At 37.8% G+C, this 23,921-nt stretch overlaps 4 protein-coding genes and 1 non-coding gene across 9 annotated transcripts in view; 3 read left to right on the top strand and 2 right to left on the bottom strand.

The window, feature by feature from the left end:
- The window catches only part of LOC124310502 (phospholipid phosphatase 1-like), a 34,209-nt gene extending 27,879 nt beyond the window's left edge, over positions 1 to 6,330 (bottom strand). The window contains exons 1-2 of the mRNA XM_046774512.1: positions 6,056 to 6,330; positions 4,714 to 4,863 (exon numbers count right to left, since the gene is read on the bottom strand). Coding sequence (XP_046630468.1) covers positions 4,714 to 4,863; positions 6,056 to 6,067 — 162 coding nt within the window. The 5' untranslated portion in view covers positions 6,068 to 6,330. The remainder of the gene's footprint in view (positions 1 to 4,713; positions 4,864 to 6,055) is intronic.
- On the top strand, positions 738 to 809 carry Trnae-uuc (transfer RNA glutamic acid (anticodon UUC)). Its single transcript has one exon. It is a non-coding gene; the product is annotated as a tRNA-Glu (tRNA).
- Positions 6,331 to 7,731: 1,401 nt separating the features above from the next.
- On the top strand, positions 7,732 to 12,788 carry LOC124310505 (S-methyl-5'-thioadenosine phosphorylase). The gene is made up of 6 exons (XM_046774522.1): positions 7,732 to 8,296; positions 8,413 to 8,573; positions 8,681 to 8,901; positions 9,116 to 9,318; positions 9,435 to 9,656; positions 9,804 to 12,788. Exons 1-6 carry the CDS (start codon positions 8,276 to 8,278, stop codon positions 9,846 to 9,848), a joined length of 873 nt encoding a protein of 290 aa, XP_046630478.1. The 5' UTR covers positions 7,732 to 8,275; the 3' UTR covers positions 9,849 to 12,788.
- LOC124310503 (V-type proton ATPase subunit C) lies at positions 10,079 to 21,429 on the bottom strand. 5 transcript variants are annotated; one of them, XM_046774519.1, is made up of 9 exons: positions 21,274 to 21,429; positions 20,095 to 20,422; positions 17,182 to 17,739; positions 14,259 to 14,445; positions 14,001 to 14,099; positions 13,659 to 13,867; positions 13,331 to 13,475; positions 13,031 to 13,178; positions 10,079 to 12,945 (listed from the first exon to the last, which is right to left on the bottom strand). In XM_046774519.1, exons 2-9 carry the CDS (start codon positions 20,378 to 20,380, stop codon positions 12,850 to 12,852), a joined length of 1,728 nt encoding a protein of 575 aa, XP_046630475.1. In that variant the 5' UTR covers positions 20,381 to 20,422; positions 21,274 to 21,429; the 3' UTR covers positions 10,079 to 12,849. The 5 variants fall into 5 exon arrangements, with proteins under 5 accessions (XP_046630475.1, XP_046630471.1, XP_046630473.1 ...); XM_046774515.1 differs by lacking the exon at positions 17,182 to 17,739 and having other exon boundaries at positions 21,274 to 21,428; XM_046774517.1 differs by lacking the exon at positions 17,182 to 17,739 and having other exon boundaries at positions 20,095 to 20,419; positions 21,274 to 21,393.
- A 401-nt stretch (positions 21,430 to 21,830) lies between these two features.
- Positions 21,831 to 23,868, top strand: LOC124309381 (replication termination factor 2). The gene is made up of 3 exons (XM_046773012.1): positions 21,831 to 22,509; positions 22,582 to 22,965; positions 23,221 to 23,868. Exons 1-3 carry the CDS (start codon positions 22,441 to 22,443, stop codon positions 23,626 to 23,628), a joined length of 861 nt encoding a protein of 286 aa, XP_046628968.1. The 5' UTR covers positions 21,831 to 22,440; the 3' UTR covers positions 23,629 to 23,868.
- The last annotated feature ends 53 nt before the right edge of the window (positions 23,869 to 23,921 follow it).

Here is a 23,921-nt window from a genome sequence, read left to right as displayed (position 1 = left end):
GCCATTACGCTATCTGTTTAAAGGAAATGCCATTTTCGAGGGTTAGAATTGAAATAAAAATTCATTCCCGAAAAGGAAGCAGTCAAGATATTCTCTCCGATAATGCATTTTAGTTCGCGTCAGAACAAATGGATGCTTTGTCCCGTGTACGATGTGTGCACGAAACAGCTGACAACGAGCACATGCTGCTGACTTAATTACTGTACCCCGTAGATTATACTTGTTCAAGATATGATTGTGAACCGGAATGCATGTTATCGTAAAAATAAAAATCACTATCGTGGCTTGTCAAAACAGTCTGCACACCAAACGCCAACGGATAAAACTAACTTTTATGCTATCCGTCGAATTCAGGATACCGTGACACAAAGTGTGTCTCACGTGAAAATTATTTGCTTCCGAGTATCTCCTTTTGAGGTTGTTGTGTGACAGCTTATTTTTACAGATATCAATGCCCATTTAACGCGCAGTATATTATAACAATTTGGACGAAATGCGGGGCGCCCGCATCATGGCAACCTACATGTCGTCGAAACCATGCAGGTTGCCTGCTCATCTTCGTTCCAGGCGTGGAATGCGCACACCGTTCGTCTCGCTTTAATTCGAACTGGTCTCAAGTTAATTGAATTCAAATCAGTTTTTATCATCCCTATTGACCATTCATGCATACGTTAAGTTTTGATCAGTAATTCAACATTTAGGCTTTAAGTTCTACCTGTAATCAAAGATCCTCACAATCCCATATGGTCTAGTGGCTAGGATACCTGGCTTTCACCCAGGAGGCTCGGGTTCGATTCCCGGTATGGGAAATTTTTTTTCGTAAATTATACAATTGTATTGTATTTTCAAACGAATTTATCCCTACTTTATGTATATGGGGCATTCTACATCAAATTAACAGCCCATGTACCTAACCCTCTTCGATTTTCATTATATTTTTAGTACGATGTTTTTACCCGACCCAGAAGGGTCTCAAATTTTGTCATATTGATTAAGCCAGCGGTCAAATATGAAAAAAAAAAAATGACAAGCAATTCCGAAAACGCCATTTTGAGAAATCTGGAAAAATTTACACAGATTTTATGACTTGAAATGTGATTTTTAAATGCCACACGATAACGGGATCTCGATATTTACTATTTTTTCGCAAGTTTTTAGTTTTTCCAAGTTCGAAGTCGGTTTTTTGATTTTTTATAAATTTCACCAGTGGTTAAATGAAATCTGAATAAATTCCCGATACCCATTTGTGCCGATATGGTCATATGCAAGTATGATCAATAAGTTTGAGCAGGCGATAATAAAATTGTTATAGGTAAAAAAATGAATCCGCACTGTTCGATAACGTTTCTTAAAATCGCAATTCGAACAATTCTGTAAACGCATATCCAATAACCCGAATTTGAGTCTCCACTTAGTTATCCAACTCTCACACATACGTGACGATGTAAACGCCGGTCGACGCACGTTTACTTCCTGCAGTTTCCGTTCCAATTTCCCAAGTTTCCTCGGTAATCTATAACGACATCCTACCCTACGTAAACTACGCGTGTAACCAAGAGCGTAACAAAAGTCCGCATATCTGATCATGACCGCAATTATCGACAAGGTATCTCCAAGCGTTCCTTTACATTTTCTTACTCACTTAGTGGGACGTTTTTTTACAAGAGATGCATTATTTATGGTAAATAAAATTTTCAGAAATTCGCTGCTACTCGTGGTTCTATAGCCTGCCTTTCAATGTCACAAGTGTTTCCCATATTAGTATCGCGATACTTTGAACTTTTCATACGATCAAGTCGTTAAGGGTACGTTAAGGGCTTCAGTTCTCGAGGGAAAGACACGCGCACGCAATTATACGGTCACGCAGGACTCTCGCTCGCACCTGGTTAGTGACGAGTGCGTAATCAAAATTCCAGGTGACTAAGATCATGAGTCATTCTCCCGTATAAATACTACTATACGCGCTGCCGGTTGTAAGTAACGTGCGTACATAGATTGGTACTAGCAACGGCGATATGTCGGCGCCAAATGCACACCTGATGATAATGAGAATGATGATGCTTTGTTCGGGTGGTTCAACACACTTTTCGCCTTTTATACCTCGAACCTAAGAATCGCGAAACGGCAATGATACTTTACGATGATTAGTGCTACTCATTGTCAGCTGGTAAAATTCTCACGCACCATAAAAAGGTACGATGTTCAACGATGCATTGTATTACTTATTATAATAAGGACACTTTATTTATACGTTACTATGTTTGTAATAGGAAACGCGCAATGTCGTCAGATTTTTCATTATTTAGTGCTGCGATAAATTTCTAAAAGGAAAATAAGAAAATGACACTTGTATTCAGGATTTCAGAAAGGGAATTAATGCGATGGTAGATTACTCCACTTGAGTCATATCGCTGTCACAAGGCTGGTTTATAGATTTCGAAACCGCATTCTATATTTACGACGGAAAACGAATACTTTTAATTCAATTTATATATACCTCTTTACCAAAGATAACAAATCATCCTAGTGTACACCTACGTCACGTTAGATTACTCAGTTGCACAGTTATTGCACGTAAACTTTTCCCGTATGTGCCGCAACCCGTTAACGATCATGTAGACCGTAGAATGAATTTAAATGTTGTATCGTACGAAGCGTTACAAGCAAAGTCTGAAACGGAGAACAAGAAAATTTCGCGTATTCAAGACTTTAAATTACAGGAATATTATCATCCGCCACCGTTTAAATCTAACCTTGTGAAACATCTCTATAGAATTGTATCGCTAGTTGAAAAAACCATAAAATATAACGATCCGTACCCTCCCATACTTCGACTACCGAGACCTGAGTCGACAATTTGCCCTTGGCATTTTGTGAGTTAGGCTTCCTCGAAATACGATCTACTTGCTTAGACCTACCATCGGGACTATAAACCACGGAATATTATACTTTAGCAGAGGGAGCGATGGTTTCACGAATAAAATATCACGTCGAGTCGAGGAGCGAGTCCCGCCAGAAATAAAACAAAGAGAAACACATGTTTGTTGACCAGTTTGGCGGTCGAAAGCAAATTCCTGGGAAATTTTGTTCCTGTTTTTACCTTGCATAAAATTTAACGCGAAACTGCTGTTCGAGTGAAGAACCTTTTCAAAAACCGCAATATATATTATACTCCGTTCGTGTGAATTGATTTTTTTCTTTACTTACATACATCGTCGCCCTACGTTCCGTTGCAACTCACTAAGCAATAAAAACTAACCAGCTACCCGACAATTCTGTTACATATATATATATATATATATATATATATATATATGTATATATATATATATATATATGAGAAATATCAACGAAGAATCGTGTGAAATTAGTAACCACAAAGACAGACAGAGCACCGGAAAAGTCAACTTCCCGGCTACGTAATAAGTAGTTCACATTACGTGTTACAATACATGGATGAATAACAAATTTATACTTTCAGAATATAGGAATCCCCATTTCCAACAATGATTTTACACAATCATTGGTCAATCCAGTTTGACGTACGGTCGTTGCGTACAACTTAAAGCGGTAGATGCCCGGGATTTATTATACTCTAGGTATTGTATAGACTGATTGGACTAGGAAGTAGTAAGACTTCCACAGGTTCAGGGGAAGAATTACCGTATACGAATATTGATACATTAGGCAATATCATCTAACGGTAAGAATAAGCCAGATCTATGCTGGTAGGCTTAACAGGAACACCAACTATTGCATACACATTTTATAGTGATAAAAAACCAATTGTTCTATTCAGGATTCAAAGCCTTGAGTTTTTGATCACACATCATTAGCTGGTCTGTACATAGATATGAGGGTGTACCTAAAAAAAAATTTTGTTCTCAAACGCCCATCAAAATTTCGGTAGAGCCTCTCAAACAGAATATCTCAGCCAAATATGAGCTTTGAATGTTGACATTTAGAGGTGTCGATTTTGTTTTTCCTATTCAATTAACACGTGAAGAAAACCGGACATTTTTTGAATTATTTTTTTTTCATAAACCGCTTGACTTATGGACTATCTAAAGAGAGATTCGTACAGGAAATTACATTCTCTGTAAAAAAAGTACTGAAATATAATTTTCCTAACTCTAACCGAATACGAGATATTCACCTTACGAAAATTCTGAATTAGGAAAATTCTATTTCGGTATTTTTTTATAGAGCGTGTAATTTCCTGGAAGAATCTATATTTATATAGTTCATAAGTCAAACCGTTTACGAACAAAATATAATTCAAATATTATCCGATTTTCTTTACGCGTTATTTATCGTGTTATTATAGAAAATCGAAAAACAAAATCGTCACCTCCAAATAACAATATTAAGAGCTCATATTTGCCTGAGATGTTCTATTTGAGATGCTCTACCGAAATTTTGATGGACATTTGAAGCAAAATTTTTGTCTTTTTTTTTTTTGGCACACCTTAATGTATATAATGTACATGTATATAACTGGCCGCTAGGCATTTAATGTAGTTGTACACACGTGGCTTATGTATGTACTTGTAGTATATTACAAGACGTGCTTTCAAATGGATACAAACACGGATGTGTCCTATAGCTACGAATGCAGATAAGAAAATAAGACCGTGTCAATCGTCTACCTCGAGTCAAATCATGCTCTAAACGGTCTTTCTTTCTTCAAGAGTTAGACGTAACGATACTTACATTAGTGGTAGGTCTGCTGATCGATTGGCAGTCTTGCCTTTCCGAATAACAATTGTCATGAAGGTCATCTTGACAGGCTGGATTTCGTATACCGCCATCGACTTCCACGATGACTGTGCTGATGTTCGGAGAGCTCGTCTGAGTTACATGCTGAAATTATTAAAAATCAGATCTCGCGTTGATCTCCGACATGCACTCGCAATGCGCTTGTTTTTCATGGGTTTGAAGTTGGTAACGTTACTATAACGATGCATGTTTCGGAAAAATAGTTACTTCACTCCTTTGGGAATGTCCGAAATTTAGTTGTACGTGATAAATAAAAAGTAATAATATTTTGAAAATCCAACTCCTGTAGAAAGTTGTTCAAAAATTCCACGATGATGACTCTTGTTACCAATTTTCCGTTACGTTAACGTTACCAACTTCAGCCTCTTTGTTTTTCCAAACTCAAATTTACAATCGGTTGTCACACACGAAACTGTAATACGGGGCGATAAGCGAAATAAATTTCACGGATTCTCCGCTTATAATACCGACACTCGTACTGCGGCGTTGCACTTCTGCATGTTCCCGCCATAATATCTACCGTCTAATTGTTACTTTTGTATGCATGTATGTACCTGGATTATATACACTAGTAAGGATATAGTCGGATAATGCCGGTGACTTCAACAGGTGCGGTAACACTTTCGATTCTCTTTAATCTAATTCGCTTACTGCGGACGTTTATAATTCGTCAAACTGAAAGTTAGATCTTCCGACGGTTGCTGTGCCAACAAGAATCAACCGCGAATGGTTGATGAATAGAAAAAAATATCATCACCAAACTCCGCTATCTCACAATTAAATACACGTTATCTAGTTTACATATCCTGCTTCCGATCAACTTTGCAGACAGCACATTAATTGCCAGAGTAATGTCCGCGCGCGATATTGCGAATTTGCGATGTACACAATCACTGAATCACCATCGTCACTGTGTATAGAGTGGTGATTATACGGCATGTACTTGTACCAGCTATTGTTCACTGCCAAGTGACCGGAAACGAATCCTTCCCCTCGACGATTTCACCAATAATATACACATTCGATGGACGAACATCGGTAAGAGCTGCGCGATGAACCGTTCTGCAGGTAGTATCGCGATCGGTGAAATTAATTAGAAATTTACTCATTATACCATTTTCAAGCTAGGCATACAAAGTCAGAGAATATAACGTCGCTTTTCCTGTAATACAGGTATACCCCATGAAGCCTTCGCGTTACAACTTTCATGAATATAATGAATATTAAACATACCACTGAACGAATAATTGTATATTAATTATACAGGAATACCTACCATATGAACCATTTTTTAACAACGTAGAATTCCGGCAGAAATAAATCGCAAAACCGTTCAACGAAACCGGCCAAATTCCCGTCCAGGATTTCGTCTATTACCACTAATTGTCTTGGTCACTGTTTGACAAACATCGATAACACGCGTTAAACCGAAAGGGGCATGCTTTACGCGCGAGTTGTGACTAACTGAGGTTTGAACGCTCTGGAATGAACTCTGGGACTCGATGCCTCCCGACCAGCAGGTCGTAGTGGGTGCAGCCCAGAGGTAGACCGGCTGCCAACAGGTTGCACGATCTTCTCGTTTGTTCTTATGCCCCCACCGCCAACGAAGCAGACTTACAAGGGGGGCGCCTCGTCTCGACGACGGTCAATCAATAATTCCTATATTCAGAAGCCAGCGGTAATCGGTTTACGGAACCAGACCGTCGAAACGGGCTTTTTTAGAGGGGGGGATCTGGTGGCGACCTTATACGTTACCGGTTAGGCTACCAAACAAAAATATAATGTGTCAGGCTTTTCCCATGCTAGAGCTGACTAAATACTGCGGCGAAAAAGTCAAAGGCAGTTTAAGAATAATTTCATTCGCCGATACTAACCTCAATTTAACCGTACACTGAAACGTGAATGTGACAATTACCATATAGAATTGAGTGCTATACTTGGCACTTTTATTCTTCAATTTGAGATCGATTCAAGATCTCTGCCGATGTTATCATAATAGCTTCAGCGGTACACCGCATCACGTTTATGCGAAAATGCTGCTGTCTTCATGTTGCATATATGTGGTATTGTTCCGGTGCGGTGTACCATCCTTAATTATTGTACCACGTAGATGTTCGCTTGATAATGTATATGTATTGTAAAATATTTCATTGTAATATACGTAACAGCTCTCCGGCCGGAATGCTATTTTGATGAGGTGAATTCCTTCCGTTGTTACTACCGTATATACAAAGTACGAAGAGTACAAGGTGTAAAGATGATAGTACATACATCGCGCTGCAATATCACCTCATTTTTTATATTGTCTACCGCCTATTGCTCCATATAACGATGAACGCAACGATATTTTTAAACCCGTATGGAACACTGAACATTGCACGACACCTTTTGCCTAACAACGCGTCTTATCATTTCAGGCTAAAGGAAAACAATAACAGGCGGATTAACGTGCAGACATGAATTTCTTGAAAATACATTTTGCTGATAATTCTGCGTAAAACTGAAACCCTCCAATCTTCATGATGTATCTTGTATTTCGATTCGTTCCGAAGTAATTCATCACGTAAAATTGATATACTTAATTTGGCATTCGTGGGTCGTAATTATAGCCAGGCGGCACTGTAACGCCATGAATGGCCATGAATGCTGGTCGGTAACTGAACTCAACTTGGAATGCGGATGAATTGTACAGCCGCGGTTATTATGCAGCTTACGAGCAGAAATTATTGTGCTTTCCACCCGAGTTCAGGTCGGCAAGTTGAATGGAAGAGACCCACACAAAGAGCAGTAGTATGATAATATCAACCACTGATCCGTGTTTAACTCATCAATACAGGAATCTAATTTACTTTGTAAGTCCCATTCGCTGACCTTCGGCGAAAAGTAATAACGTTTTCTTAGATCCCAATATATTCCTTGTCAGCAGACTTTCATCAATCAGAAAAAAAGTCGTTTTACATAAATTAGTTTTTTCGTAAGCGAAACGAACTCTACAATCTACACGTTTATATAAAGAATCTCGATCCACCGGTCTTTCATTAGTTCCTTAATTTCATCTCTGACATCTGCTGACGAATGATTCGACACCGCTCTTGTGAATCAGGTTCACAAGAATGTTTGGAACAACTAGGTGCGTCATAGTCACGGTCATAGTACTACGAAATATTTAACTTATGCAATCAATGAGAGTCAGGATCTATGGCCGGTGATGTTTGTGTCTGATAAAAAACGATCACACTCACATTTTCGATTCAAACAGTTTTCGCAACCGAGAAACGAAAAAGAAAAATGGATAAGAACATTGATACGCGTTTCAAGGCTCTAGCGAGCTCTAGGCCAATAGGTCGGCGTTATACGCGAGTTCGCGGTTATATGAGCCGTAGGACTGATGAACGAAGGCAAAGGTTGCGCAAGGCACGTAGAGTTGTCACACTTTTTCCCATAGACGTTGTCCAAAGCTGGACAGTGATAAAACGGACGTTCGAAATCCTTCGTTATGGGAAAATACAAAATCAAGGTATGAACTTCAAAGATATTACTTGTGCGAAAACGTCTAAAGATCGAAAGAGGTTAGACGTACGACCGGCTGTCAAAATCGCGATCGTCAGCTGTCATTGTCATCTGTTATTTCAGGTTGGGATAATTGGTGGATCAGGTCTAGACGACCCAGCCGGTCAAATATTGCAGAATCGCGTAGAAATATCACAGGAAACTGCAAAAAATGAATTTGGACTCCCGTCGAGTGATCTTTACCAGGGTCAAATTGCTGGCATAGAAGTCGTTCTACTTTCTCGGTGAGAATTTCCGCAATTGAGCAAGTATCGCTCACTCAAATCTATCCGTATGAAACTATTATAAGAACGAATTTTATCTTGTTAATCGTATTCAATGTATCATTTAGGCATGGGGTAGGTCACAAAATTAATCCTACCAATGTGAACTACCGAGCTAACATAGAAGCTCTGCGTTTGGCTGGTTGCACCCACATATTGGCCTCGACGGCTTGCGGATCCCTCCAAGAGTCTATCCACCCTGGCGATCTTGTTATACCGGATAGTTTTATCGATAGGACAACCAAGAGGAATGGCACGTTCTTTGACGGAACATCTAAGGAATACCCAGGTGGAAAAATTGCTTCATTTTTCCTATAATTTAGGAAAATCTAAAATTCTTGTTAACCTCTAGACTACCGGAAAGTCTAAATATAATCTCTGCCTGTGATCAAAACTTCACATATGTTATGTATAAGATACAGACACAACATTTTGAGACTTGCTATGGGGAATGAAGCTCTTAAAATCCCAGCAATCTAAAGGTTAAGGGATAATGTTCACAGGAGTATGTCACGTACCAATGGAACCAGCGTTTCATCCCAATGTCCGGAAGACAATTGCCAATGCAGCAAAGCTTTTGAATATTGATATAAGGGATGGAGGAACTGTAGTCACAATAGAAGGACCTAGATTTTCGTCAAAAGCAGAGAGTCAATCCTTCCGACAATGGGGAGGTGATCTTATCAATATGACTGTAGTCCCAGAGGTGCGAATTGCCGTAAATTGATGAACTGTAACTTCGCAAATATCACCCATACTAATGATATTATACTATATGTACATTGATAGTATCATTTCTACTATTGAATGTTCTATGATTAGGTGTGCTTGGCAAAGGAAGCAGGTATTCTGTACGGAGCTATCGCTTTGGCTACAGATTATGATTGTTGGAAGGATGCAGGAGACAGAGTATGCGTGGCAGATGTAATGAGCGTATTCAAGAAAAATGTTATCAGAGTAACTCAGCTTCTTATTGAGACTATTAAGCTTATGGCTGCATCATCAGATCAAGAAATGTGGGATGAACAGATCGATGAACTCAAGGTAATGTCTTTGCACATGAGCATTGAGTAGATCAAGCAATCTTAAAGCTGTGGCAATGCATAATTCAACTTTTTGTCCATTATACGTAGACAGTGTTATTTACAAATGTGTTTGCTTTAAAGTTGAAGGAAAAAATTTTTTTTCCAGAATTTGGTGGTATGTGGAAACGTCTCGTCAAATAAAGCAGCCTAGGATTCGAAGAGATGTCATGAACTTTATACAGCTCAAAAATTCATTTTCTTTTCGAACCTTGTACAATTTCATGGCTATGAAATAAAATGATTAAATGCCAATCAATCTTTTGGGATTTGTTTTCTTCTCATCGTTAGAATATTGATTTCGTAAAATCTCTGTGAATGCAAGGAAAATACAGATTCGTGCGAACTTAGGAGTAATCTTAACCTGCTACGAATAACAGGTACTTAACGGAACGTGATATTTATTTATAATGTATAATATAATATGGATTGTACGACCAATAAATCGTTCATTCAAATATAATATCTACAAATTACAATATTTTGCCTCTGCTGTTTTCTTCATCGATTCCAACTTTGTTACATTATATAATTACAATACATTCACAGAATTGTTAAGCGAGCTTTGTTTATACATACACTTTTTCACCCACTGCTAACAGAATTGACCCAGAAAGATGTGATAAAAGTCTACCATTGCAAGTAGCCTCTTAATAATTTTTTTTATTCTTCAACAATATTATTTGTATAAGCTAAATATCTGGTATTTTAAATCCGGTTCTAGAAACTTGGAAAGGAAGTTAATTTTTCTCAGAAAGCAACAATGTATCATTGAAACTGAGTCACATCCCAGAAAGGAAAGTTCACAAGGTAGGTGAATCGAATTTTAAGTAGCGTTTCGCTCTAAATTCAAGTGCTTAATCATCATACAAATGGGAATTTCTGTCAAATAAGACGTACACCCCAAATGTACAATATTCACAATATTTCAATAGTAAAAATATAATAAAATAGCAGGCAGATGAGATAAAACATTATCAACTTTCTTACAGCTATTACCAGTGTTAAAATTTCACATTGTTTATTTTTACCGTGCAAAGCATTATGCTTGGAATGCGCAACGTTTCAAATATACGAATAGTGGATTGACCAAATTCATTTTGAATCATGAGTCTTCTAATTTTGTACATAATTTTTAATCATACAACAAACGTCGGGAGCTGCTTGACGTTGGTTGACAATTAAAAATGATATCATCAAAAATACATTGAAGTATTTCTTCAAATTCATAACAATGCAATGACGGCCAAGAGGGCAAACATGCCTTCACTCGGATTTGGCTTGGATTGAACGAGTATTAGGAAGTTGTTGGTGTAACTGCATACAGAGATATGGAGCTAAACACGTGTTCCATTGTCCATCGTGAATGCGACAGCAAAGCAGTTTTTACACTTATCTAATTACTTATGCAATGAGCCACTTCGATTTTTAACTCTAAATGACTACAGCGAAAGAATGATGAAGTATTACCCTTCACCTCTGCTGGCAAACTAAGTCAATGATCGAATAAAATATCAAGACAACTATAAAAGCGAATTGCAGTGATATATGCAAAGTATAATATATAAACTATAACCTTTCTCCTTTGTCTAGTATAATATATCCATTTACATGATTAAATTATTTAGTCCTCGATGTACAGCTATCATAAAATTAATATTTTCACGACGATGAACAGTGCAACGTGTTTTTACCTCAGTATATATATAACTTTTACACCACAATAATCCCAGGTTCAATTTTATTACTGTCCATAATCCAAGTCTGGAGGTGTAAACAAGAACGTTACCCAGTTTCGATGTTGACTAATCCGATCGCTTATTTCAGAAAAATAATAATTGCCAGCTAAGTGGAGTTGTAGGAACAGTTCAATTCATTACAATGAAACCTTTATCCTCTGCCATAGTCTAAAATCTAAACATCAATAATTTTGTGAAACCGTAATGCGAAGAAGAAAATTTCATATACAACTTGAATCAAATTAAAGAAAAGAATGCGGTAAATGATTTTACGGTTCAATTTTAATTTATCGCGTTGATATTAGACTAGACATGATTTCCTTGCTCTGTTAATATACTCCATCATTAATAGACTCGCACTTTTCAAAAATAAGCAATCGTGTTATTATCGCCGAAAGGACGAGAAAAAACAGAAGTAAGATGGTTCGTAGTTATCAGCTAAATCGTTTTACATCTATCTAAACAACTAATGTAGGAATTCTTCCACAAAAAAAAAAAAAAAATTATTTTGAACCCTTGGCCTGCGTTAGTTACCGTCTCGTTTAATAATACTAACTGGCTAGTTAAAGTTAGACGATTATACAAAGACACTGCGGAGCATATAGCGCTAAGCCATATTTTAATAAAAGTTATTGTCTAAATAGCTCTATGTAATTTTCAATTAAGATGAAAAAGCCAGGTTTCATACGCGATTCGTTGGATGATTTCAAATCCATTCCGTATGCGGAAACCTGGGTGTTTCAACCAATGTTCTACAATAATACTCGAAAATTATTGAGCGTATAACACTAAAAACTTGTCTCAGCATTATCTGGTCCGCGATCCGTCATTTTTTCTTTATTCAATATAATTAATAATTACTTAAATATTTCTTCTGTGCTATTGCGACGAGAAACGGTGGAATTTTCGGTAAAATAAACGCGCAAAGAAAGCTACCGAATAAACTTTAGACAAGGGCCTGGATAAAGTTAACTTTTTTTTTTCTGTTTTCAATATTCTGCACACAGTATTTACAAATAGACACGTTGCATATTGCGCCGGACTTTGTAACCATTGATACCGAAAAATCTAGTGCCAAAATGATATTCTAATACTTAACTAAGTCTGCTGATACTCAGAAAGCAGTTTATATGATACGGATAATCTCTTGGCGGTTTTCCGCAATGAATTCTCCAGGATCGAATTTACACTTCAATTGATAAAACTACCAAACATTATCAATCTTGGCAACGGTTTGACATACATATATATACAGAGGATACTTAATTTTTCTGGTATAAATGGCAAAGTTCAGTTTTCTAACAACACGGACCTGTTGCCTAACGTACCTCGTGGGCAACGGACGTATAACGGGATGTATGTACGAAAAAGAGGGATGTGTGCTGTGGAACAGTGGATTGGCTGATAAATCACTTCTTACACCTTACTGTCGACCATATCCACATTGATTTTGTAGTAGACATATGGGTAGTAGTCACTTTGTCCAAAACCCAACCCCGGTATGTCCACACTCTGCGCCACAAAGTAACAAATTTCAATTACGGAACTTTTATCTCTTTGCAAGCATGTAATTAACAACGTTTAATCAGATACTTACATCTTGATTCGAAGATTGTGCGTTTCCGCCAGATGTGGCAGAGGAGTCCAAATGGGCGTAGAGCTGGTTTAATACATCGCGCAGCCTTTTACTGTTCTTCTTATTTGGCTGCAGTAGAATGGCCTGAAAATTAACTGGCAATCCGTACCTGATTGCCATTTGAAAATTATCAATTTAAGCTACTTATTTATTTCACAAAAATTGAAGACAAGGTGCAACTAGTAATAATTACTCGGCATTGCATATCACGGACAAAACAATGTCTATTAACATCATTACGACAACAGTGTTGAAGCTTACCTGAGGACCGATTCAACGAAAACGCGAAGAGCTTTAACGTGAATCCAAGCACAGAAACATTCGCTGAAATTGACTTTGAGCCATCGAACCAAAGGACCAAATTGCTTTTTCTTGTCAGTCACCAGCTTGGTAATTTCATTTTTACCTTAAAAATAGGATACACAAAACTATTGTCAGTAAAAACGTATGTGTACATAATTGATAAAGTTATGAAAGGATGTATTGTGCCGATGACAAGCCAAAGGACGAAATGCCACTACACTGTTTGTATTGTATAATTGAACTCATTTTGCGGAACAAAGAAAGTAAAGTGTCAATAAGTATTTACCGGCAGCCAGCTCTTCTTCGTTGTAAGTAAAATCACGAACAATGAACTTCTTTTCCCTAGCATGCAACTTGAACTCCTCGATAACTTTTTTGAACAAAGTTACCGTAAAAAGTCCATACTCCTGATCCTGGCTAATCAATTGTGTACTGCGTGGTACAATCATGTCGGTCAATTTCTCATACACAGCATACCACTCCTGGAAGCTTGCCCTGATAACAATTGACTGTTAGTTGATGGAACTAAATAAATGGTTTGGTGAAATTTGAAAATTCTGACAAGTCTTACACTGTAAAGAAAAATGATGAGTAAATAGAGTATATTCTCGTTTTCTAGCTGACTTACTTGGGTACAATTACGAGCAGCGTTGAGAGATACTCGCTGTCGAGAATAAAGTGTTCTTTTTTCACTAAATCGGCCAGGTTGCGAGTCAACAAGCTCCCTCTGCCAAAGATAATACAATAATTATTGCTGTGTCGAAATTTTCTGATTTCAGTAACACCAGCTTGAATAAAATGTAACAATGAATCAATATAGGACATTTTGATTATCACTGACTTTTCATTAATGTTAAAACTAACAATATATGACAGCATAACTCACGTCTGCTTCTTCTCGAGATTTTGCAGGCTTCCTTTCAGATTGTTGTAAGTTGTTGACTTAGTTTTAAGATCCGCGTCAATCTGTCCCACTTGTTTGCTGATTATGTCGGCGATGTTACGCAGCGACTGCTTTATTGGATACTTGGCCATGTCCCATTGGAATCTTGTTATATATGTTGGCAGATCACCTAGTTACATTAATTTTTTTCTTTAATAACTTTGTGAAACTTGAATTAAAATTTTTTTTTGATGTACAGGATTGAGCATTAACAGTGTTGCCTTGAATATGGCTACACCCAATTTTTGCATGCTACTTACTGCCAGATTGAGAGTGACAGAATGCGTAACTAGCTATGTTCAGTACAAGACCATTAATGCTTAGACCTGTACCACACGATTACCAATATTCTAAACAAAGCCCGCTGTGCTGAAGCAATTTTAATACGCATTTCGATGCTGATCCGCTACCACAAAGCTTGATGAACAAGTTGAACATTTGTCCAAACTATTTAGAAGCAGATTGACGTTGTTATCAGCAGATGCTGTTAATTGTTGGATAATTGTGTGAAGTTGATATGAAATGAACAAACGGAATATATTATTGGAAGGTCAGTTACTACCACTGGTATTATGCATAAATTATTAAATAAAAGATGAATCCTTATTTCATCATATCTTTTACTACGTCTCAGACTGATTCATTTTTTCAATTGTACACATCTTGGGCTCCGCTTAGAATAGGAAACAATGCAGAGGTGAACCAGATGTACGACATGACATTACGTTGCAAATAATTTCTCAAGCCACATATTCTGCGTACACTGTGCAGTAATATTAATTACAAGTTACTACAATACAACAATGAATGTAAAGAGTGAGTATGAGAAACAAAAGCCACCATAGGGTAGTTGAGTTGGTATTGGATACGTATCAATGAAATGAACTTTCATCAGTTGGCGATTATAACACAACAAATGGGATTTAGCACCAAAAGCATTCTGTGCAGACACATGTTGCTTTCTTTCATAATGTTCATCATATTGCACTGGTCTAGTTTTTCATTCCTGAATGGGCAAAAAAAAATTGTTACAGTATGATTTTGAAAGACTTTCTGGAAACCCTCACCCGCCTAGGCTCTGCTGAAATCAATATGGAAAGTTCTGTTAATTACGGGATAAAACATTAGCGATGAATCGTTAATTGTAATACAAACGAAAATAACGAAGTAATTCAGTTACTTTAAGTTTAATACCCGATGTTGTTGCGGAAAATAGACTGAATATTTTATTGAGTAGCCAGATTTCACGAGTGTAACATATTGACTTATTTACTGTTGAATTATTTACTGTTGAATTTTCACTGACTTTCTCAAACAGGTGATCTAGGGAATGGTTCGAAGGTGATGATAAATTTCGACTCAATTACACATTTAAAGTCTTCTTGTCTTTTCAATATTATAAAAGCAAAAAAGAAAGAGAGCTATTATTATTAAAATAAAAAGCTGTTGTTTATTTAAATAAAATCTAATCATCACTCTCAAACCCGTCGTGTTTACTTCTACATACAACTGTAATTATACAGATAGCTGTGCAGAACAGAAGGGTTTTAAGCAAAGCGTAGATGAATTTAAATGATTGCATCAGCTTGGGATGAGGGACAAGGGTAAGTAGTCCATGTGAATTATTAACAAATATATATATATATATTAATAACATAAATTTTATTAATAACATATATATATATATATATATATATATATGTTTCGGCAATATTTGCAACGTGATATTTTAGTTCGTTGATAAAACAATTATACGTTTTAATCAGTTATTATCGTACGAAAGTAAGTTTTTCGTGCAACATGTAAAATAGTCAAAATGAGAGAGAACATGCGTTAATAGCTTATCGACCTATAGTTGGTAATTTATAATTTATATCTTGTTGTTAATCGTGTGAAGTTTCTTACCGTACTATAATGTATAGATTTCATAACATTTGTATTTGTAATGTATTTGTATCGTTTGTTCGGTATTGTCTTCTGGTATTGAGAAAACCATATTAAAGGGCTATATAAAACTATAAACGAATGAACAATCGTCATTGTAATTGTCATAATTCATAATTGAATGTATTGTTAGAAAGCAAATCGGAGTTGGGAAGGAGAGCCTGCTGGCGGGCTGCAAAATTGTTGACCATTTGAAATCAATTCATTTTTGTTCTAACCCGTAGCCAAATTCTTGTAAATGTAAATGTAGATGTAAATTTTTACCAATGTTACATATATTCTCATGACTATCCTTTGGTTTGATTTAGGTGAAATTGTGCATTAGCTCACAGTTTTTGAACAAGAATCAAATTTTAAATCAAACGATCAATTATGGAAAAATAAAAAGCAAAAAACAATCTCATCAACAATTGGACGCAAGGCCTGAGGATTGCAAAATAATAATACAGGCAACTGAAGTAAAACGTGGATATATATTATTTTATTAAAAGCAGAATAAAAAGCGAAAGCTTAGGAGGTGTTCGACGTTAACAATTGACCGGAGCGATTGTCTCCACTAAGAGGAAGCAGCATCATCAACTATTCTCCGTTATTTCATATTTGGCAGCCCAAGGTGAGACTTTTAGTTATTCGTCGGGAATGAAGAGATTTGAAGCGAAAGAGAGTTGATTACCACAGATTCAAGCAATAGTTAAAGATTACTTGGAGAAAGAACTCGATTTTAACTCCTGCACAGAGTGGAAACATTGGAGAATACCGGAACGATTGGGACAAGCACTCCGGGTTAATGCTGGGAGGTGGTATCATGGGACTCTTGGCTTTTCGATCATCTTTCATGGTGCAACGGGAAGAATCGGAAAAGAAGGGTGCGTCGTGAGGAGGATTGACGAGGCTGACGTGGGGTTGGTGATGGGACGGGTACCTGGGCTAGGCAAATCGCTGCTACAATCTTGTTCTTGATCATCGTTGTCATCGGACTGTTGATTCGTCGAAGCGTGACGTTTTTTTTTCACAATTCCAGATCGCCCAGGCTTCTGTGGATCGTTAATGTCGTAGTTTTCATCCTCCGACGAGAAACAGGGAGACGGACTGCCAAGGGTAGGGCTCGGGGTTGGGGTGGGTGGGTTGGAAGCTGCGCACCAATGCGTTTGGTAGCACGAATATATCGACGACGAATCATTCGGAGTTCGAACTTCGCAGGCGCCTTGGGAACTGGATGATGATCTCTTTTCTGAGTTGGAAGGATGTTGGTGATGTTGGTGGTGATTGTGGTAGTGGTGGTTTTGGTCGTGGTTGTGATGATGGTGATGACGTTGGCGATGATGCTGACCTAGGGAAGCTGTCAACCCTGGTTCTTCCGTCTCCTGCCATTGTTCGCGGCGCTCCCTGGAAGTCTTGTGTGACGGGGTCACAGGTGTGTTTGGCGGAGTGTCCGGTTCCCCACCGAGGGGTGAAATCTCCCCATCCATTGACGCTTGACCTATCCATTACAGCCCAGTCCCAATCTCCTCGCGTTTGGTTTTTTTTTTTTTTTTGTTTTTACGTCTCATTCAACTATAATTGCGTCCTACGCAAATGCCTAGCGACAATAGCAACCAAATAGAATCAAAATAAAATGAATCTGACTTCGGAGCGATTAACATAAAGCGTCGAGTTCATTCTACAGAGAAATAAAAATTACTTTGTCTACCACTCAGTGTCGTTGAGCAAAAAAGATTCGATTCTGTCATTTTTGATGATTAAGCATTTACGTTTACCCCATGAATCTAATATTTTCCAGAACAACGTTGTTTAAAAATATTCTTACAAAATAAGGTTCAGCAAGTGATGAGCGATACTTTGCTATCATCGGTGAATTACAAAGTTATTACAATTGAATCAAAATTTATGAGAAACATTCTGAAGTTGTTATTTTTATTTTCGACGAATCAAAGTAAAATGTATGAAGGAAGAACCGACGCTCCAATAAATTCTCCGAAGAAAAGCAGGATAACCAAATATAATGTGAAATAATAAAAGAAAGTCATTGATGAAAATTAAATCAAATAAAACAAATATAAGTAAAATTAATCTAGAGCAAAAATATTACAATAAAGGAGCTGCAAATAAATATTTGTACCGTGCAACGCAAACAGCCAATAAGATTAGGAAGTGTGAAGAGATTTAAGGTAACTAAATAGTAAAACCTACATGGTTACTAATTGAAGCTCGGTGACCACAGTAACCCGGTGACTCCTTAGATCATCCATTATACATGTATATATTTGTATATATTGAATTTGATATACGTCAAGAATTGTGGTCTCAATATCCAGCTGAATATTTATTCATTTGCCTCCTCGTAGTACAGCTCGTTTCAGTAGCCTTTTTTTCTCTCTCTCAATATGTGGACATTCTTTTTTTTTTTTCCTCATTACTCTGAACATTTTGGGATATTTCATACGTACGAAAAGTAAACGGTGTGGATACTTAGTAGATTTTGTTAGAAAAAGAATAATACAAAAGGTAGGGGGGAAAAGGGGTTAGTGTGGTCCAACTGAATGAAAGCAAGCGAAGCAACACCGCGAACAAAAATTATTCATGAAAAAACCAGTAAACAAAGCATCTGTGAAATTCATTTTAAATCAAACCCAGGAAACCAAGCACTCTACATATATTCAATTTGCGTCATATAACGCGGTAATTTTCGTACGGTGGCTGACGCAGTTTCACAATGTATGGATTTTCACGCTAACAAAACGACAGCACAGTTTTCATACGGTGTGATTGATTCAATTTTATTTCGGGTTTCACAATAACAAAATTATATCGCGCGTTGTTACAACTAGTTTTAGTACACTATTGTTACCGCAATGAATCTAAGCGCAAAACATTGTAAATTTGAGACCTCGTTAAAAGAATTTATTGACAAGATTTTCATAAATTGCGTAATCCACCGTACAGGAACTCAGCATGTGATACACACGTTATCATATTATTGTATACCACAGGGCATAGAGGGAAGTCGGGGGATAAAATAAGGACCCTCTGTATCGGGGTCATTAACGACAACTCAAGTTGGGCTTTGACAAACTCAACCAAGAGGTTTTTGAAACTACTATAATGAAAATAAATCAACTCCAATTTGTGTGATTGTATTGTGTTGTGTATAGTATCAATTGCTACCACGAATTATGGCCGACCGATAATATGGGTATAAAGTAGGACAAACGAGTACACATACCCAGGGGTTCAAGATCTTTCCCAAACAAAAATGACTCATTGAAGATATCATGGTTCAATGAAATTTATAGCTCCTCAAATAGAATAATTCAATTAAATATGAGGTTTTTTGTCGTAGCAAAAATAATTACCACAACGTTACACTGATGCAGGAAGTACAGATTTTGATTGGCACATAACTTCAATTTGATCAAATTGGTTAATCATATCCTAAATTTTCTCCATCGTACTCGTACTGCATGAAAGAGAAATATGCTGCGACAAAACTAACAGTACTTCACTTTGTTCAAGGCTATAAGTAATTAACAAATGGTAGAACACAAATGTAAAGTCTGCGTAGCCCATGAGCAGAAAGTGCTTCAAGCTTTTGTTAGACGACCATTTCCAAATGGACTTTAATCAAATAGTGACGAATGAAAAAAAATTCAGATGATTGGAATAACGAGAGCAAAGTTCTCGATATTCACCGAACCATAAGTAGGCAGCCTTGAAAATACGAGAAATTTATTTGGCGTGAGATTTGGGCACTTGAACCTCTCAGTACAAAGTGGTCATTTATAATAATGAGACGAATAAAAAGATATGGTCAACGCCAGAGTTTTATAGTACTTACTGTTGTTGGCCATGAGATTTTCATGAAGCTTGTCTCTTTGATCTTCGAGGACTTCACCCAAGTAGGTGGCAACTTTGCGTGTAACTTGTTCCACAAAACCGTCCAACTTTCCAAGGTCGTCGGAAAGGCCGACGAGCTGGTCGAGGGTGCCCACCTTCAAGTCGGGTATGTGAAATTTGAAGTTTGACGATAGTGAGTTCTGCTTGGACGTCAAGTTGTTCATAGCCTCCCATGTTTGCTGGCAGGTCTTGTCGCCGGGTGCCGAAATTAGCCAGTATTCCGTCATTTTAAATATCGCTGGCTACAACCGCTGTACGACACTCGACTTCTGTAACATTCGAGAGTTTTGGTTAGTCCGAATGTCGGTTAAACAGATACCGCCATTCCTCATGCGTAGAAACGAGCTTCCAAGAGTTCAGATGTCCAACGCTATAGTATTCGGAAAAAGTTCTTCAGCAGTACATCTGGTCAATGTTAAAAGAAATTCGAGTGCTTTAGTTGAGAGACATACAAAGGTAAAAATTGGCTGCTTGTCAAGTAAAATTTTTAAGCTGAAAAATATCCGTGGAATTGATATTGGTAAAAAGGGGGCGTGGCACCTTGGCGTTTCTCCCCAAGAATTACGTAATCCCTGCCATTTCCACGTGACTGGTACGCGAGACACGAAGCGGCCGATGAAAACGCTATGCAATCGATATACAAGCAAAATAATATTACGACGGTTAGTCTGTCTTTCGATAGAGCAAGTTTAACGTACGGCTACTCGACGTGTCCTTGGCCCGAGGTGCAGGCTAGCAGACGTCTCGGCGGCGCCAGACTTCTCCGGTTATGTATTAAAAAATCAATAACGTACCAAACGGATGTAACCGCGTCTTCGTTAAGACTCGGTACGCGAGAATAATTCATTAACCCTCTCGCGAGAGACGAGGAACTAAGCTTAAACAGAACCTGTAGTTCTCCATGTCGTTCCGCACACTTGATCGATGCTACGCAGCAAAATAAATGAAATGATATATCGTACGAACTACAGGCAAACAACAGCTGCACGGCCCACCCAACCCACCACACATTCTACCCTCCGCGGTTTTTTACCATGTACAATTCGGTGTAGAGGCTGATTTTACGCCGGGTCCTATTATCCGTATGGTTAAATACTTTTTGTATGATAATACTATTCACCTGAGAGTCAAATATTTTGACGAAGCTCGACTAATTCAGCAATAAACTGAATTTCTCGCGAAATTCAGACGGATCGCGCACCCTACTCGACTGCCACCTTCCACCATTATCTCACGTGACTCGGTGCTGCCGCCTAGCGACGCCTTTCTTAGTTACAGACGAAACAGCTGACTGCCGCGCCCATTTTCTTTTCCCCCATTTTCACTTTTCCAATTTTTCCGGACTCGAGCTAAGTTTTCTCGCCCAATCATATCACGGCGTTGACCAGAAAGAACCAATCGCCAACCTTGGATCAAGTACAAGAAAATACCGTGCATGCGTTTCCGCAGTGGAGATGGCAGTCAAAGAGAGGATTGGTGGCTTGCGTTATATCCGGACACGCTATTGGCTGCGCGTGGAAACTGTCATAGGCCGACTGGTTTCTTATTCAGTACTGCAGCCACGGCACGCCTTTTAGCGCTACAGTCGCGGCCGATAAGTATCATAGATACGCAGCCTTGAATTCGCAGTACACTGGTGCCGTCGCCGCCATCTTACATTTTGCGTATTTTGTAATAATGTACAACTACCTGTGGGTTGAAGGCGTTCGCCCTGATAGTTCTGATATAAAAAATGTTTTCAAGTGTTTGTAAGCAAATATACCTAGAAAAGCAAAGTGCTGTGTTTTTAATTGGTTCGACGTAACATCTGTGTGGCATAGGTTTCCAAAAAATGAAAAAGACGTATTTCTTATATGGAAACATCGAGCTCAACACCCGAGATTTTAGCGAAATTGGTGACAAACATATGCTGTATAAGATATCAAATATATGTATACTAGTCTAATTCAATCATCAATTTAATTACCCTTTTTTTAGTAATAATTTTATAATACGTGAAAAAGTATTCCCAACTCTAAATTCGAATTTCCCGCTACCAATTACTCATTACTCTTTAGTACTGATTGCAACTACGGCAAGGAAAGTGGCGCTGACTTTTCCGCACCTCGTAGCATTGGAGTGACGCTTCTATGAGCATATCTTGTGTCGGGTTAGGTTGAGTTAGTTAATTCTTTCTGTGATTGTGTCAGTCGTCATAGTTTTGATATTAGGCGACGTTTCTTGCACTTAAACAAAATCTTATTATCGTTGAAGAGTTACATAGAGGTTTTGAACAAAAACAAATAATATGGGTTGCGACGGTGGAACGATTCCTCGGCGGGACGAGTTGGTGCGAGTTAAGAAGAAGCCAGAACAGGTTAGTTGGGTTAACCTCAGAAGTACGACTATATCTATTTTGAGATGGTACTGAATATTCATTTCTTTGCAGAAAGACAAAGAAGCTGAGTTAGCATTCAGATGGAAACATTGTGCTATCCGACAGCTGCCCTTGCAGTCCCCTGTAGTTGCGTGTGGTCTGGGTCGATTATATAGCAAAGAGTCAGTCATTGAAGGATTACTGGATCGTACTATGCTGCCCGATACTGCCAAACATATCAAAAGTGTAAAAGATGTTAAAGATTTGAACTTGACTGATAACCCGGCATATGAGGGTCCTAAGGCTGAGAAGGGTGATTGTTATGTTGACGGAGGAAGGAGCCCTTACATTTGCCCAGTCATTGGCCTTGAAATGAACGGCAAATACAAGTTCTGCTTCTTGTGGTCCTGCGGGTGTGTGATGAGCGAACGGTCGCTCAGAGAAGTCAAAACTAAAGTGAGTTGGTCAATTACTTCAACATAGGTGATTTTTATTTTATGAAATTTGGAAGTTTTCTTATATTTTCGTTGGTCTCGTTGCAGGCCATAGGAACAATAGTTACTTTGTGACTCAGAAAAACTTGTCAATAAAAATGTTTCACCCTTCAATTATGCCTAAACACTACTGGAATATACTGATATAAAATGTCTCATTAGAGAATAAAGAATTTTTGGTTCCTTTTATAAAACCCCAATTAATTATAATACACAGGTGTGTCACAAGTGCCAGCAGCCTTTTGATGAAACTGATATTGTTATAATGAATGCGGAGGGTGAGGATTTGGAACAAATGGAACAGCGTTCAGCAATGAGGAAGCTTCAAAGAAAAGCTCAGAAGAAAAGAGTGCACAATGTGGAAAAAACAGAAGGTGAGGGAAGTGTTGAAGCAGGAGAAGGCAAAAGTAAGAAGAAAATTAAGAAGGAAGAAAGTGAAGGACCAACCAAGAGTAGTCAAAAAAATTCAGCGGAAGATCCCGCTTATAAAAAATCCAAGGACAGCTACAGTGTTGCCAAGGATCCAAGAGCAACTGAGGTTTTCAAGAGCCTCTTCACTTCGCACAAGTCAGCCAGCGAGCAAACTAGAGCCCATTGGGTTACTTATAATCCGTTTTATAACTAAGATTTACTGTAAATATTCATTTCCTCCACAAGACGAGCTGGAAAAAACAACCGTGTTTATTTGTGTATCCTTATCTGTGATTCAATATCACGGAGTTAGAGTAGACAATGATCTTGACGAATCTAACGTCATTCACATTAATTCAAATTTATAGAAAAATTAATTTCACATAACACGAGGTTTGTTGTTTACATCTGTTTATTTTATGTATCTAAATAAAAAAAAGTTTCGTTAGATTTAGTATGACTTTTATTAATATTTATTATAAACCTCTACAGGATCCGAATTTTTTG

Source organism: Neodiprion virginianus, chromosome 1 (assembly GCF_021901495.1).
Source record: "Neodiprion virginianus isolate iyNeoVirg1 chromosome 1, iyNeoVirg1.1, whole genome shotgun sequence".
NCBI lineage: Eukaryota > Metazoa > Arthropoda > Insecta > Hymenoptera > Diprionidae > Neodiprion > Neodiprion virginianus.
Note: the sequence above shows the minus strand (reverse complement) of the source record. Positions and strands in the feature narration are given on the sequence as shown.

Coding starts and splice junctions, on each gene's coding strand:
- LOC124309381 (XM_046773012.1), top strand. CDS start 22,441: ATGGGTTGCGACGGTGGAACGATTCCTCGGCGGGACGAGTTGGTGCGA. Junction 22,510..22,581: donor TTAAGAAGAAGCCAGAACAG/GTTAGTTGGGTT, acceptor ATTTCTTTGCAG/AAAGACAAAGAAGCTGAGTT. Junction 22,966..23,220: donor TCAGAGAAGTCAAAACTAAA/GTGAGTTGGTCA, acceptor TATAATACACAG/GTGTGTCACAAGTGCCAGCA.
- LOC124310503 (XM_046774519.1), bottom strand. CDS start 20,380: ATGACGGAATACTGGCTAATTTCGGCACCCGGCGACAAGACCTGCCAG. Junction 13,476..13,658: donor CGAAGAAGAGCTGGCTGCCG/GTAAATACTTAT, acceptor CCTATTTTTAAG/GTAAAAATGAAATTACCAAG. Junction 13,179..13,330: donor TTCGTTGAATCGGTCCTCAG/GTAAGCTTCAAC, acceptor AATGGCAATCAG/GTACGGATTGCCAGTTAATT.
- LOC124310505 (XM_046774522.1), top strand. CDS start 8,276: ATGGGAAAATACAAAATCAAG. Junction 8,574..8,680: donor GAAGTCGTTCTACTTTCTCG/GTGAGAATTTCC, acceptor TGTATCATTTAG/GCATGGGGTAGGTCACAAAA. Junction 9,657..9,803: donor AACAGATCGATGAACTCAAG/GTAATGTCTTTG, acceptor TTTTTTTTCCAG/AATTTGGTGGTATGTGGAAA.